Below are 16,373 nucleotides of genomic sequence, written 5' to 3' on the forward strand. Positions count from 1 at the left end.
AAAGTGTGACCCAATTTACTTTCTACTAAGTGCAAAATCACACTCAACCAATATTTATCAAAGCTCTAAAGTCATTTCAGATCTTTTAAAAGATTTGATACTAGTAACCTGCCAAAAAAGACGAAATACGGTAATTATGTTTTCCCACAGAATCTCTCATTGCACCACTTATAAACATAACTTTGTACCCAGGCGGACTAAAAAAAAAAGACGTGTAATGATATCCAATCAGATTAGAGTTTGCCAAATCCCTTTTATAAAGTAAAATAAAGTAAAGTAAAATAGATTATAAAGTAAAATAGTTTGTGAACAGTGTTTCAGTATTTTACATGCCGCTTACTTAAAGTTTCAATTGGGTGTTACACATCTTTTTTTTCTTAATTATGTGTCCCTTCCTCCCTTGCCATTCCAGGACCTCATAATTTTCAAATTAAAGTACCACAACCCTGTCTGTGAGAGCTGATGTTTAAAAAGCAAATTCAATAGTCTCTGCATTCTGCTTGATACTTTTGCTTTCATCCTATTCTTGTCTCCCCACAATATGTTTCCCTACTAAACTGCACACTTTTCATGAGTGGCTGTAACTCAGGCATTCTGTCCCTATGAAACGACGTACTTCTGCTGAAGGAATTCCTCGCAGTGATGTGAAAAACCCATTAGGATGATAATGAGCAGCACTGTGTTCACAGCTTACCCTGACACCAGCTACAGGCTCCAACAGACCGCAGTGTAAAACCACGTCTCCGCAGAAAATATCAGCCAAAGGAGCTGTAAAAATCTGGTTCTGACCTAACTTGAGCAGCCAGCCCTCTCGGTCCGGGTTGAAGAATGTGTGTGTGAGGTCGTTGCCATCATCTTCAGGGATTTTGAAGGGCTCGCTCTTGATGCTCTCGTACAGGTTCTGCAAGAGAGAAGGGACATTAGTGCTCTTAATGTATGCAGATGAGTACATTTACATGTCTGCCTATGTAGAATATTTAAAACAGTCCTATGGCTGCTGCTGTATTAATAATGATCAGATGAGAGGTTTAAAATCAATCATGTGGAAAGTGAGAGAGGAAGAAGAAAGAGGATAGTAAATAAAGTTCTTGCAGTTAGTGCTTGGCATCCAAACTGGGCTTTTCAAGCAGAGGGAAGAAATTCTTACTTCAGATAGTGTATCTGTTATGTTGTGTTATATCGTTCATCATTAATGGCATAGTCTATAATAGTCTATAATTTCAGCATTGGCTATCAGAGATCCAGTGAGCGGCCATTACCCGGAGCAACTCCTCTGGCAGGTCTCCTCCTTCATTAATGCCTCTGTTCATGGAGATGAAACGCTCTACAGCGGGTTTGTCCCGGACGTTAGGATTGTGAAGGCTTGTGTTTAACATAATAATGGAAAAGGACAGGACATAACATGTGTCTGCAAAGACAAAAAAATATTTAAAAAATCAATAACTACCTTGACCACAATACTACAATACTGCACATTATTTGCCTCAAATATCTGACACATCTGTAAAAAACAAGAGACAAATCTATGTCCGTTGCAGCCCTTCACTCCATAAAGAGCAATAATAATAGTGTTCTTCTATTAAGAGGCTAATAATAATATATTGACTATTAGTATTTGACTTGAAAGTATGTTACTGTAACTATACAATAATATTACATAAAGAAATATTTTATATACTAATGGTCAAATGTTTCAAATCTTTAAGAATTTTTTTTTGTTTTTGAAAGAAGTCTCTTATGTTCACCAAGGCTTTGTTTGAACAAAAATACTACAAAAACAGTAATATTGTAATACCTGTTATAACGGTTTTCTATTGTAAACTAAAAATGGAATTTATTTCTGTGATTTAAAGCTGAATTTTCAGCATCATTACTCCAGTCTTCAGTGCCACATGATCCTTCAGAAATCATTCTAATATTCTGATTTGCTGCTCAATTATTAATAAGGATTCTTATTACTGTTGAATGCAGGTTTTGCAGTGGAAGTGGTGTGTGGCCAAGTATGGTGATATACTCATTATCATTAGTGTTAGTGTTCTGCATTTAACCCATCCAAGTGTACACTCAGTAGTGAACATACAGGAGCAGTGGGCAGCCAATGCTGCGGCGCCCGGGGAGCAGTTGGGGGTTCGGTGCCTTGCTCAAGGGTCTCACCTCAGTCGTGGTATTGAGGGTGGAGAGAGTGTTGTTTATTCACTTCCCCCACCTACAATCCCTGCCGGACCTGAGACTCGAACCCACAACCTTCAGGTTACAAGTCCAACGTTCTATCCATTAGGCCAATACTGCCCTGCGATGTCTTTTACAAATGTCATGTAAAACGTCATGACATTTTAAAAATGTCTTGTAACATCCTTACAAATGTCTTTGTCATAATTTTTGCTTAATTTAATTTCCTTGTTGAATAAAAGTTTAATTCTTACTATTAACAAACCATTCACTACAATTTTTGCCTCAAACTCCCAATTTGCTGCTTATTGATAGTTAAGGTAGTTGTTAAGTTTAGTTATTGGGTAGGATCAGGGATGTAGTATATGGTCATGCATTAATATGTGCTTTATTTTACCAATAAACTGCCTATATGCTAGTAATATGCATGTTAATAAGCAACTAAATTAATAGTGAGAATTGGTCCCTATACTAAAGTGTTACCAAATCTTCTTTCCTAATATTCTGAACATTTAAGTCAGTCCAAAAACTCTTCGTATTACATTAGAGCCAAACCCTGACATAAGCGTGGGTGTGAGTCACTAGTGTTGTTGAGTATGTGGGTGGGATTTCACTGCCAGACTGAGCTGTTCTCTTACAGCTTCAGTACACCAGTCACTGTTTACTCTCTAAACACATCATGACATGAGCTCAGATCCAGCATTAAACTCAGCCTGCCTGGCAGATGACAGCGTTTAACAGACATAACACCACCACCATCAAACCAACCATTCATTTCAGTATAACATTCATAATCTATCAGCTGTCATCAGATAACTGGCATGTGCTTTTCTGCAGACTTGAGATTTATAAGATAAATCTAAGGAAAAACATGCAAATTTGACTGAGCATGTTTTGGGGATAGATGCTTTTTTTAACAAACATCTCTCTATGAAATAGACTCAGGACAGAAGGAAGGTTTGTAGTAGTATGGACACTGGCCGTTTTGCACATGTCTGACCTGTGGACTGAAAGACTCCCGGGTTGCACTGGCAGTACCGGGACGCAAACGCTTCCATCATTCTGTCAATCTTCTGGGCCTCACCGGGAAGTCTGAAACTCCAAAGAAACTGCCTGTGTGGAAAGAGCAAATCCATCATAAAATATTCATGAGTGAATCTAAACAAGTCCAGGTCACATTTACACAAAATATATATATATTTTTTTTTACTGTATTTTTAATCGTAATACCCCCCCCCCCAAAAAAAAATGTATCATTAAAAAGTAATGATGTGATCTTCACTCTTAAAAATAAAGGTGCTTAAAAGGTTCTTCACAGCGATGCTATAGAAGAAGCATTTTTGGTTCCGCAAAGAACCAATGAGCCAAAGGTTCTTTAAAGAACCATCTCTTTTTACCTTCTATCGCCACAAAGAAACTTTTGTAAAACAGAAAGGTTCTTCAGATATTAAAGGTCCTTTAGACAAAAAAGTTATTCTATGGCATCCTGAAGCACCTTTATTTTTAACAGCGTTATGATTTTGGAGTAGAAACCAGTTCATTATTGTATTACTGGGATAATGCATGCAGTTTTTGGGGAAGAATGAGATGCTTCTCCCACCTCAGAGCCTGAACAAGGTTGAGGTCGGCAAATTCATGGAGCTCTACAAAAGCCTGGAGCACTTTGATGTTGAAATCATCCCTACGAAAAAATAACAACCACATACAGGAGAAATGGTTACTTTCTGCAAAGAAAGATTGATTGCTTGTCTTTAAAAAAGTAGATTTTTAAGATCCTTCAAGATGTTCAGCAGCATTTGTGGGCCGCTTCGTCTGTTTGTATCTATAGCTATGCTTCAAGAAATCCTGTTGTTTTGACAAGTCACATCCCAAGAGGTGGTCCATTTCCCTCAGAGGCACACATGTTGCGTTTCACTGCTGCTGCTTTGCTCTCTAAACCCAGACAATCAATTTCCGGAGGATTTTTGTGATGAATCAGGCACATATCTCTCACAGTGCGACTGACATACACTGAATAAACAAGGGTAAAAAACTACAGGAATGAAGTTAAGGGTTACCGTTCCCCCAAGTAATCCCCGATAACAGTTTTGTTCAAGCCTTCGCCTTTATAGAGGAACTGAGCGATGTCCTCAGGGGTCTGTTGCAGGAGGTCGTTCTCCAGCAGAAACTGTATCCCCTACAAGGAATTTTATTTAAAAAAGGATTTTAGGATCAACCCTATAAATGTCAGGGAAATGATGTGGAAAATTTACAAATGTAATACAGTGTGTCAGGGAAAATGTCACAATGTTGATCTCAGTACAAATACTATAAAGTAAAGGTTAAAGGCTTTAAAAACATTAAAATATTTGACATCTGTGAAGATTTTCAAATATCTGGGTCATTGTAGAATAGACGATAAAATGAAACTTACTTTTTTGGGGTCCATGTTGAATTTCTTTCTTCCCATTGCAATTTGTTTGTTTCTCTGTGTTGTTTTGCTGCAAATGGAAGTAAATTTGTCTTAACAAATATCCCCTAATAAGAACGAAGGCAGACAAAGAACCTCTTGTATGATTTGCCTGCAGATACAACGTATGGAGTAAACTGAGTTCAAAACACTAACCACTCTTTTATATTAACAGTCCTGTGTTTATGGTTACAAATAGTAGTTGATTTGGCTTGTTATAGTTTTCTCTTATTTTAATTTCCCAGTGAGGTCCACTTATAATAATCTTAAATATCATTTAATGACATTTTTCAACTCTGACTGTTACAACGAAACAACTGTTAGTTTGTTTTACTGCTGTGCTTTTAAGAAGTCTATGTAAACATCATCTGTGCACACAAAATGACCTTCATTCACAAAGTTCACCATATCCCTTACACTTACGTCTTTGTTTATGAAATGCTTAGGTACAGTTTAACATATTTAGCTATCAATAAGAGTGCAGTACTTTTAGCTTTGTTAAGCACAGTTTTGCATGCTTAAAGTCCACAGAATTCAGTTGATTTTCCCAGAAAAACTGGAAAATTTGAAATTTAGTCATATGGGTTGTGGGTTTGATTATGTGTTAAATATAGATTTAACGGCTGCATTCTACAATAACAGCCTTTTTGCAAAGCTGTGTTACATCGTGACATATTCATTAAACAATCTTCACTAAAATCAGCTGCTCACAAATGATCTGTGATATTGCTAAAAACAAATGTCAGCCATTAGTATCGAATCTTGCATCCTTCACAAGGATCTGCAGAGCTGCAGGTGCTACACAGCATCGGTTTTACATACTGTACTTTACCAGTTTTACTCTTATCATAAGTCCTTCATATATTAATATCTTATTCTGTAATGCATGATCATATTTTGGATCCCTTAATCCTACCCTATACCTAAACTTAACAACTACCTTACTTAAGTTTCTGAACAACCAATAAGCTTCAATGGCATTGTGGTAAAGCGAGCACCACCAGCTCGCTTGGGGGACGTAACAAGTGTCCGTAAAGATGTTAAAAAAAATGATGGCTCACCCACAACAGCACTTTTGTGCACAGTGTAATTTATTTACAGTGCCTTAAATGTACAGTCCTCAGTGAAGTATTTACGGGTGCATAGCATAATAAAGCAAAACCCAAAAGTAACAAAGAAACAACAAAAGAGAAAAATAAACAGGAAAAATCCAATATCTGTATATACAGGTAACACGTATCCACAATATACAAGGCTGGTGGGGTGGTTCGCTTGAGGCACCGCTATTGCCCTCTCGTTACGACTTGGTAAAACAAGTCCCCTCTTTAACTCCAGTCCCCCTTTTATAAGACAGGCTCCTCCCCATTCTAGGATCATTCCATTGACAGGTAAATATTATAGTTTAAAACCCAAGTACTTCATATACTTTCCATAATTATGCCCATCATTCAACAACAACTCATACTCTCCACGTGTAATTCATAAATAAAAATAATCTTCATCAATTAATCCAGTTAACCCTTAATTTCGACATATCGACATACACAAAACCCCCTACTAATGCCAAACAGTGGTTTCGCCCAACTCCGCCTGCTGTGCGCCGGCGCGGCACAGTCAGTGACGTCATAACTGCTCGCCGCCCGTTCGCTCTGTTTGGCCGGACTAACATACACTGACGCAAACAAACACATAACAAAGACGAAACCTCATACATAATGCCGTGTGTATGCGTGACATGCCCAGAAATGCATAAACTGATGGAAAGGGGGGGGGGAAATGTTCAACCTGTCCATGTGTCGTCGGATCGCGTGTGCACCCGCTTCTCCGACAACAGAAACAGCAGGAAGGGATGAAAGTGGAGAGTGAATGAGGTATGTGTGTGTGTGTGCCAGTGCCGCTTCCCCAGCAGTGACAATTATGTTGCCCTTGTCACATCACCTCCCTCCCCTCCATGCCGCGTACTGACCGGGAACCTGGACAGGTAGTCGGCGACTACATTCAGCCTGCCAGGTCGATGCCGTACCTTGAAGTGGTAAGGTTGAAGGGCCAAATACCACCTTGTGATTCTGGCATTGTGATCTTTCATTGAATGAATCCACGTCAGAGCTCGATGGTCAGTCTCAAGGTCAAACTCTCGTCCAAGGAGGTAGTAACGTAAACTATCAAGGGCCCACTTGATGGCGAGACACTCTTTTTCTATAGCTGAGTATCGGGTTTCTCTCGGTAACAGCTTGCGGCTAAGGAAGATGACTGGTTTCTCCTCTCCTTCACTTCCCTGAGCAAGAACTGCCCCAATCCCTGTCGCAGAAGCATCCACCTGCACCAGAAATCGCTGGAAGAAGTTTGGACTTTGCAGGACTGGGCTGGAACACATCTTTTCTTTCAGCGTATTGAACGCGGCTTCACAGTCTCCAGTCCACGGTATTGGATTATTTACCGTCTTGCTCAATAGGTTAGTCAGGGGTACTGCAATGGAGGCAAAATTTGGTATAAACCTCCTGTACCAGCCCACCAAGCCCAAGAAAGACCTCACTTCCTTCTTTGACTTGGGTCTTGAGCTCCGCAGGACTGCCTCCACCTTATCCACCTGCGGTCGCAGCTGGCCGTTGCCTAGATAGTACCCAAGGTAACTGGCTTCTTGTCGTGCCCACTCACATTTTGCAACGTTCAAGGTCAACCCTGCTGCTTGGATCTTTTCTAAGGTCTGCTGCACATGTTGCAGGTGTTCTGCCCAGGAGTTGCTGTGGATTACAACATCATCAAGGTAGGCGGCAGACCATTCCTCACAACCCTGGAGGACTCGATCCATCAATCTTTGGAAGGTGGCAGGTGCCCCATGCAGGCCAAAGGGAAGGACGGTAAATTGGTATAGGCCCAGCGGAGTTCGGAACGCCGTGTATGGTCTAGAGGCTGGACCGAGGGGTACCTGCCAATAACCCTTACACAGGTCCAGGGTGGTGATAAATTTGGCTTGTCCTATTTTCTCCAACAAGTCATCCACCCGAGGCATCGGGTAAGCATCAAACTTCGATTGTGCATTCAGCTTACGGAAGTCGATGCAGACTCGAAGTGTCCCATCCTTCTTTGGGACAATAACCAAGGGACTGCTCCATTCACTTGTAGAGGGCTCTATTACTCCCAGTTCCTTCATCATCTTGATCTCCTCCCTTAGAGGTTCCACCAGCCTCTCAGGAACCCGGTAAGGACGCTGTCTCATTGGTGTTGGGTCCGTCAGGTGTATGGTGTGCTGCACCACCTCAGTCCGCCCAGGCCTCTGGCGGAACAAAGCAGGGAATTGGTTCAAGATGCATTGCAGTTCCTTTCTTCTAGCATCATCTAGGTGATCCAAGTTCACCACTGACGCCTGTCTCTGCGCTCTTGCATCCGAACTTTCATCCTCCACATCCTCCACCTTCCGCACCAGAAGTGATGCTTCGCTTGCCTTACCGGGTCGTTCCTTCCACTGCCTCAGTAGGTTAACATGGTAAGTCTGTTTGGCTTTCCCCTTATCAGGGTGGTGGACCTCATAGGTAACTGGCCCCATCTTCCGGACCACCGTATATGGTCCTTGCCACTTGGCCAGCAGTTTGTTTGATGATGTTGGTAACAGGAGTAACACCTTCTGTCCTGGCTGGAACTGTCGCAGTCTTGCATGTTGGTCATACCATTGCTTCTGAGCTTGTTGTGCCTCTTGCAGGTTTTCCCTCGCCTGTTCCCGATACTGCTCGAGCCGGTCCCTCATCTCCAGCACGTACTGTACTATGCCTTTCTCCTCGGTTCTGGAGATAGGATCCTCCCAGCTCTTTCTAAGCAGATCCAACGGTCCTTGTACCTGCCAGCCATAAAGGAGTTCGAATGGCGAGAAACCGGTTGAGGCCTGAGGTACTTCCCTATATGCGAAGAGCACAAACGGTAGCCATCTGTCCCAGTCACGCCCTGTGTCTGCAACAAACTTCCGTAGCATGTTCTTCAGGGTCTGATTGAACCTCTCCACCAGGCCATCTGTCTGTGGGTGGTAAGGACTCGTCCTGATGGCGGTGATGCCTAGCTGTTGATGTAGTTGTCTCATTAGCCGCGAGGTGAAGTTGGTTCCCTGGTCCGTCAGGATCTTCTCTGGTATACCTACTCTGGAAAAGAGTTGGACAAGGGCAAGAATGATTTTGGGCGTGGTGATGGTTCGAAGTGGGAAGGCTTCCGGATATCTTGTAGCGTAATCACTGATCACCAGGATGTACTGATGTCCCGCACTACTTTTCTCCAAAGGCCCCACAATGTCCATAGCGATGCGTCTGAAAGGAGCAGAGATGACAGGGAGAGGTTGTAAGGGAGCTCTGCCCCGCTGGGACACAACACTGGTCTTTTGACAGATGGCGCATGTGGTGCAATATGTCTGTACATCAGTATATAGTGTGGGCCAGTGAAAGCGTGAGTGAATGCGTGCATAAGTTTTCTGCTGGCCAAGGTGGCCAGCCCAGGGAACTGTGTGTGCTAAATGTAAGACAACTTGGCGACAACAAGTTGGAACAACCAAACGTGTCACATCATTTGCTTGTAAGTACAACACTCCATTTGTCACAACATACCTTTCCTTGCCCAGATTGGACACATTATCACACTCAGCCTTCTTAAACAGTGGTTTTAAAGACTCATCCCCTCTTTGCAGTTTTGAGATATTCTCTGGGATCCTCCAGCCACTAGCATCAAGACCTTCCACAGACGTCTCAGAGGCTGGGGTACCCAGGTACTTTTCTAGCCGCCGCTGTCGGCGTGACTTTCTAGGGCCCTTGGTCCCGCCTTGCAACAGACTACTGTCTAAGTCTGGCAACGGCTGCAGACCTGATTTGGCCTGTGCCCGAGTGACAGTAGGACATGACAGATTCACAGTGGCAGAAACAGAGATTTGTAACAGTTCACGGAGTATTGGCAAATCCCGTCCCAAAATCATGTCTGCTGGTAGGTTTTCAACAATGGCAACATTCAACAAATACAATTGATCCTGTACACCCACAATCACTTCAGCTCGGGGATACTGCTTAATGTCCCCATGCACACACTGAACAGAAGTGGTGTTCACATAACTGACATTTGCCACAAAACATGGTTTCAGTAACGAGAGAGAACTTCCAGTGTCCAAAAGAGCTTGCAAAGAATGTCCATTAACAGTTACAGTACACACCGTTTGACTCTCCCCTACAGAGTCTTTAGTACTTTCCTCGTCTCTGGGAACATAACAGAATCCAGTCAGTTTTGCTTTGCGCGCAGGACACACTGATGCTTTGTGCCCTGGCTGTTGGCAATAAAAGCAAATGATTCCTTTGCCTACTGTTGACTTTAGCCCCTGTCCACTGTCTGTATGTTCTACCCGCCCCCTCTCAGTCACAACACCAGAGTTATCTGAAACAGAGCGTACAGTACCTCTAGATGGTTGAGTGCGTGGACCTCCTCGGTGAGCATTTAGGTACTGTTGAGCCAGCTTTGATGCAGCCAGTCCTGTCATCGGCTCATGCTCTCGCACCCAGGTACGGGTATCATATGGGAGCACACGAAGAAGCTGCTCAAGAATGATGGTCTCACCGATCTCCTCCTTAGAGTGTTCCTTAGGTCGTACCCAGCGACGATACAGATTACTCAAGCGATGGTAAGTCTCTGTCGGTGATTCCCCAGCTGGAACAGTGGTTGCTCGGAAGCGTTGGCGGTAAGTTTCCGGTGAGATGTTAAACTTCTCTAGCAGTGCTTCCTTTAAATCAGCATACACCTCAGCCTGCTCCTCGTCCATTGCTAGGTATGCCTCCAGTGCCTGTCCTGTCAGCAACGGAACAAGCCGGTAGCTCCAATCCTCCTCAGGCCACCTCCAGGTCCTGGCCAGACGCTCAAACCGCCGAAGATAGTTTTCAATGTCTTCCCCCTGCTGAAAGACCGGCATTTTTAGTTCAGAGCGTTGCATCAGCTGACTCGGAGCAGGAACTGTTGGGGTGTCTGGGTCACGTGCTGGCACGGGTCGTATGGATACTCTCGGTGCTGCTGCTGCTGGTGTTGGTAGCTCCATCCGAAAGCTGTCCATGTCGATTGAGGTCTCTGCAGGCTGGACGGACTGCACGATGGTCTCCCGTAGACCACGGAGCTCCCGCAGATATCTCTCCTCCCTCTGCTCTTGTGCGTCAAGAAACTTGCGCATCAGGGTCACCATTCCTTCACCAGATGTAATACCTGGATTGACGGGATTGGACTGTGCTGGACTGCGCTTTAATGAGGCCTCAGGGAGACTTGCAGCTACTTCCTCATCCTCTGTAGTCTCCATTGAATCCCAAGCCACATCCTCCTCAGTTCCCGCCTTCACCACCTGGGACCGTAAACCCATCCTGGGTTTCCTGCCTTTTGGCGCCGTCTTGCGGGTAGCCATCCCACCGCTGCCACCAACTGTGGTAAAGCGAGCACCACCAGCTCGCTTGGGGGACGTAACAAGTGTCCGTAAAGATGTTAAAAAAAATGATGGCTCACCCACAACAGCACTTTTGTGCACAGTGTAATTTATTTACAGTGCCTTAAATGTACAGTCCTCAGTGAAGTATTTACGGGTGCATAGCATAATAAAGCAAAACCCAAAAGTAACAAAGAAACAACAAAAGAGAAAAATAAACAGGAAAAATCCAATATCTGTATATACAGGTAACACGTATCCACAATATACAAGGCTGGTGGGGTGGTTCGCTTGAGGCACCGCTATTGCCCTCTCGTTACGACTTGGTAAAACAAGTCCCCTCTTTAACTCCAGTCCCCCTTTTATAAGACAGGCTCCTCCCCATTCTAGGATCATTCCATTGACAGGTAAATATTATAGTTTAAAACCCAAGTACTTCATATACTTTCCATAATTATGCCCATCATTCAACAACAACTCATACTCTCCACGTGTAATTCATAAATAAAAATAATCTTCATCAATTAATCCAGTTAACCCTTAATTTCGACATATCGACATACACAAAACCCCCTACTAATGCCAAACAGTGGTTTCGCCCAACTCCGCCTGCTGTGCGCCGGCGCGGCACAGTCAGTGACGTCATAACTGCTCGCCGCCCGTTCGCTCTGTTTGGCCGGACTAACATACACTGACGCAAACAAACACATAACAAAGACGAAACCTCATACATAATGCCGTGTGTATGCGTGACATGCCCAGAAATGCATAAACTGATGGAAAGGGGGGGGGGAAATGTTCAACCTGTCCATGTGTCGTCGGATCGCGTGTGCACCCGCTTCTCCGACAACAGAAACAGCAGGAAGGGATGAAAGTGGAGAGTGAATGAGGTATGTGTGTGTGTGTGCCAGTGCCGCTTCCCCAGCAGTGACAATTATGTTGCCCTTGTCACAGGCATAAACATGTGTTTAAATGTACTCATCACCTATTATCACATTTGATCTCATACAATCAACAACACAAATTATCCCTTATGATGCCTTACACTAAAAACTAAACTCTAAACATTTTGAGTTATTGAATGATGGATATTCAACACTGAGTCAATCCATATTCCTGTAAGCACAATAAAACACATAAGCACACACAGCACACATATCCTCTCCTCAGGTGTGTGAGCGGTGATGACCTTTCAACCAGACGACACATTATGAATAGAGCGCTTAATAAATGTTTAGAAGAGGACAGATCAGTGAGGACACTCAGACAAAAGAGAGACAGGTGCAAATATAAATGAGCTTCAGTTGGACTGTAATGAAAAGGAAACATTTCAATCTCACCTCTCGCCCACACACGTGAGCTGCTCGATTTCCGTCATCACTTCAGCGATCTCAAACTTCAGCCGCTGTAAAACAAAGACTCACATCAAACAGTAAACTCTATACGACACTCCTATAACCCAAATAATGCACCATTCTACTAACAACACCAAGGTCATGGGTTCCCACAAAAAATGTGGAACTTGAATACAATGTAAGTTTCTTTGGATGAAACTGTCTGCCAAATGCATTTTACAATGTTCTAAAGCTATTTAACCAGAGAAGACCAAACAAGGTGCTTTTTATGTTGTATTCAATAAAGAAAAATAAAGGTTATTTTCAGAACGCAATGCCAGCTCACTATAGAGTAATTACGAAAAGCAAAGGATAATACAATTCATTTAATAATTACTTTATCTAATATAAAATGAACTATTATTAGTTATAAATCTTTTTCTTTCGACTACATTCTCACCTCAATATCATCCAGCAGTTCTTTTTTCCTGCGTCGTATGTTGGACAGCTCGTCTCTCTCCTCTAAGGACAGATCTTCAGGGACTGTAACAAAACACAAGGGTAGGACACCTGTAAACGTGTTTATTTGAGCACTGGTCATTTTAACATTGAAGAGCAGAAGAGCATAACATATTCAAATCAGCAATAATGTGGGTCAGATGTTTCCCTCAGCATTCAAACTCCAGTCATAGTATCTACGGACTCTATGTGAATTGAGACATTCTTTGCCATAAAATGAGAGATCCTCCATAAATATTCTTCTCAGACTTCTGATGAGTATAGCCATAAAAAGAGCTAGGGTCGTATGAACAATCTGAAAAGTGAGGGGAGGCACAATCTCAAGCAGGTTCCTTCGAGGTCCCTGCAGAGTTTAGCTCCAACAGTAATCAAACACACCTGAACCAGCTAATCCAGGTCTTCGGGAGGATTACTAGAAAGTTACAGGTAGGTGAGTTTGATCACGTTTGGATCTAAACTTGGCAGAAACGTGAATCAAACAATAGAAACCATCACAGAATTTGTAATGGTTTTACTGATTATAATGGGAATTGTATTGGTTTTAATGAAAACTGTAACAGTCTTTGGTGATTTGTCAACAGCTTCTGCATTCTTTCAAATACTTTCGATATACAAAAATTCCCATTACTTATGAATGGGAGAAAAACTCAACACGCAATATGGTGGAATAATTCTCACATTCTAAACAAAAGAGCCAATCGCCAGTTGGTAAAGTCACTGCAATTGCTGTTAGAAGCTTTGGCTGCCATAAGAACAGTCAGTGTCCTGAGATGCACATTTGGTACTGCACATGTGCATTCAGCTTAAAATATACTTTTTTTATTGTTATTTGAGCATAACAAATGTTTATTTGAAATATGTAATTTAATTTATCAGGATTTCCCCATTCAAGCAGATAGTATTTGGTCTTGGATGCCCAAAATAGCAGTCTGGAGACTGGCTGCCGAGTTAACAGACTTTCTTTGAAAGAGGATTTGATTTGATTCTTTGATTCTTTTATCCCACTGCAGCTGTTTCCATTGACAAAGAGGTCTTTAAGTAGTTGTTCTGTGTTGTATTTGTATTTCTTTTCACACTATGTGAACACTACCAGGCAAATCAAAACTTTTATGATATGATTGTTTCTCAGAAAGTGGGAGAGTTAGTTGGAAAAACTAAAATGGGGGAGAAATATAAATATAAATAGTTGTTACACCCCTGGCAAAAACATCCCACTTAGACATGTAGAGCGACCAACAACAGATACAGTTTTATAACATTGAGAACACTTGTATATTCCCATTTGTTTTAAAAGATGTGAAGTCAAGAACCACATAAAACCCAATGACTAGTTCAGAAGCATTCATTGAAGCCACCTGTATCTGACTTTACCTGCGTCCAATATCATATACTGTCAGAGGTGTTACATGTGAACCTACTTTGTGATTGTTAAAAAGTATGTTCTGTATTGGCATTTTCATGTCACTTATGTCATTCACAACCGTAATAAAGTGTCCGTTGGATTTCACTACAGAATCATGGTGGAAGTAGGTGATCAGGAAATGTTATAGTACAAGCCAATCAAATTGGTGGTTGCAATTTTAGCAACATCTTGCCATTTAAGCATTTAAAATACATCAAGTATTCCATGAATGGTCTATGGGTGTGCTGCCAAAACTGTGAGTTAGAAATAACAACAGCCATGAACCTTAAACTTGAATACCGTGCATCTGGTAAAATATCTTCATTGTGTATGTCAGTGATGACTTCCGTATATTTCTGTAATTAGCAGCAAACAGACCATGTCTCCCTTTCAAATGCTTTCACAGGGATTTTTGGATACTATAAATAAACCACATTAAACAAGTAAACCGGTCTTTCCAATGGAGCTGTGTTCATAGTTAATCTAGTCAACAAAATTTCTGATAAAAAAAAGTATGTTTTAAAAAGGGGGCCCAGATTCAGTTAAGAAAGTTTTCAGAAATGCAGTATTGGGGAAAGTTACTTTTGGTAACACTTTATTTTAGGGTTTCTTAACTAGTTGCTTATTAGCATGCATATTACTAGAATATTAGCCATTTATTAGTACAAATTAATCACATATTAATGCCTTATTCTACATGAGCTTATTCTACATCCCTAATCCTACCCAATACCTAAACTTAACAACTACCTTACTAACTATTAATAAGCAGTAAATTAGGAATTTATTGAGGGAAAGTTGTAGTCAGTAGTGAATAAGTGTTCCCTATTCTAAAGTGTTACCTTACTCATTACATTATTGTGCTACTCCATTAAAAAGTAACTAATTGTGTTAGTTACTTTTTATGGAAAGTAATGCATTACGTTACTTTTGTGTTACTTTTTGTCCCCTTAGCTGGGCTTATTAATATTTAATAACAAAAAACCCAAAAGTTATATTTTTTCTCAACATGGGACAGGAGAGCTGTCAGTGATTAAATGGGAAAACAAATTAACTTGCATTACATGCTTGAAAAACGTAACTTTTTTTTTTATTTAAAAGTAATGCACTACTTTATTAGTCACTTGAAAAAAGTAATCTGATTATGTAACTTGCGTTACTTGTAATGTATTACCCCCAACATTGCTCAAATGCATGTGAAATTAATCAGAGATATCCACTAGATTTGCATTGAAATGAAAGCACAGATAAAATCAACAAGTCTCTGAAACACTGACAATTAATAGCAGTCTCTAATACATGAAAAAGAAACTCTTTTATATGTCTTTTATATGTCTTCAATTATATGTCGTTCACGTCTGGCAACAGACTAAAATGAATGAATATGACACAACGAAATAGTGGTTAAATCTAAAGAACATAATTTGGACAAAAAGTATTAAAACAGAAAATGTGTGAAAGCGACCAGCAGTGTTTGACTCCACCATCAGGCTCCTCAGAATCTGTGTGAAGATGGTTGAGATTCATTCAGCAGCCAGAGGAAGTAGGTCACTTCAGTATTTCTGCTGGAGCAGATTGTAGCGCTCGTCTGCTCTTTGCCAGTTTCCTGTATCCATTGCTTGGGACGAGAAATCCCATCTGCATCACTCCACTAAGCTGCTTTGAATTTCATCTCCCATTTTCACTTCAAATTCAGTTGTTAATTGCTAAAACCCTTTCTAGGCCAAAAAACATGAAAAGATACTGAACATTAGTTCAAAGCTTTCTGATGGTCTATAGTGGGGTGACTGCAGCTACGGTGAACTCGAAAAACAAGGGTTCATGGAAACAATGAATGTTTTCCATAAAGACAAAAATGATGACACTAACCATGTCCTGGCTGCACACAATGGTTTCTGGGTTCTCTTTGACTGCATGCATAAAGCAGCATTTATTGAGTGATCCCCCACAGGCAAACCTACGTCTACAGCACAGAAATCCTACATCATCTGAGAGAATTCCCATGCTGGAATAAAAGAGGCAAATGTCTTCGATTGTTGGCCTTTTGGACTCGGTGACAAACCCCCACTGTGTGCTAGTGAG

General features: G+C 41.6%; 1 protein-coding gene across 1 annotated transcript in view; it reads right to left on the reverse strand.

The window, feature by feature from the left end:
- The window catches only part of LOC306846206 (cytohesin-3), a 48,567-nt gene that overhangs the window by 12,456 nt on the left and 19,738 nt on the right, over positions 1–16,373 (reverse strand). Inside the window, exons 2-9 of the mRNA XM_079379371.1 lie at positions 12,831–12,913; positions 12,377–12,441; positions 4,583–4,649; positions 4,227–4,345; positions 3,770–3,850; positions 3,170–3,282; positions 1,260–1,408; positions 790–901 (exon numbers count right to left, since the gene is read on the reverse strand). Of these exons, the coding sequence (XP_079235497.1) occupies positions 790–901; positions 1,260–1,408; positions 3,170–3,282; positions 3,770–3,850; positions 4,227–4,345; positions 4,583–4,649; positions 12,377–12,441; positions 12,831–12,913 (789 nt within the window). The remainder of the gene's footprint in view (positions 1–789; positions 902–1,259; positions 1,409–3,169; positions 3,283–3,769; positions 3,851–4,226; positions 4,346–4,582; positions 4,650–12,376; positions 12,442–12,830; positions 12,914–16,373) is intronic.

This window comes from Barbus barbus, assembly GCF_936440315.1.
Source record: "Barbus barbus genome assembly, chromosome: 3".
Lineage (NCBI taxonomy): Eukaryota > Metazoa > Chordata > Actinopteri > Cypriniformes > Cyprinidae > Barbus > Barbus barbus.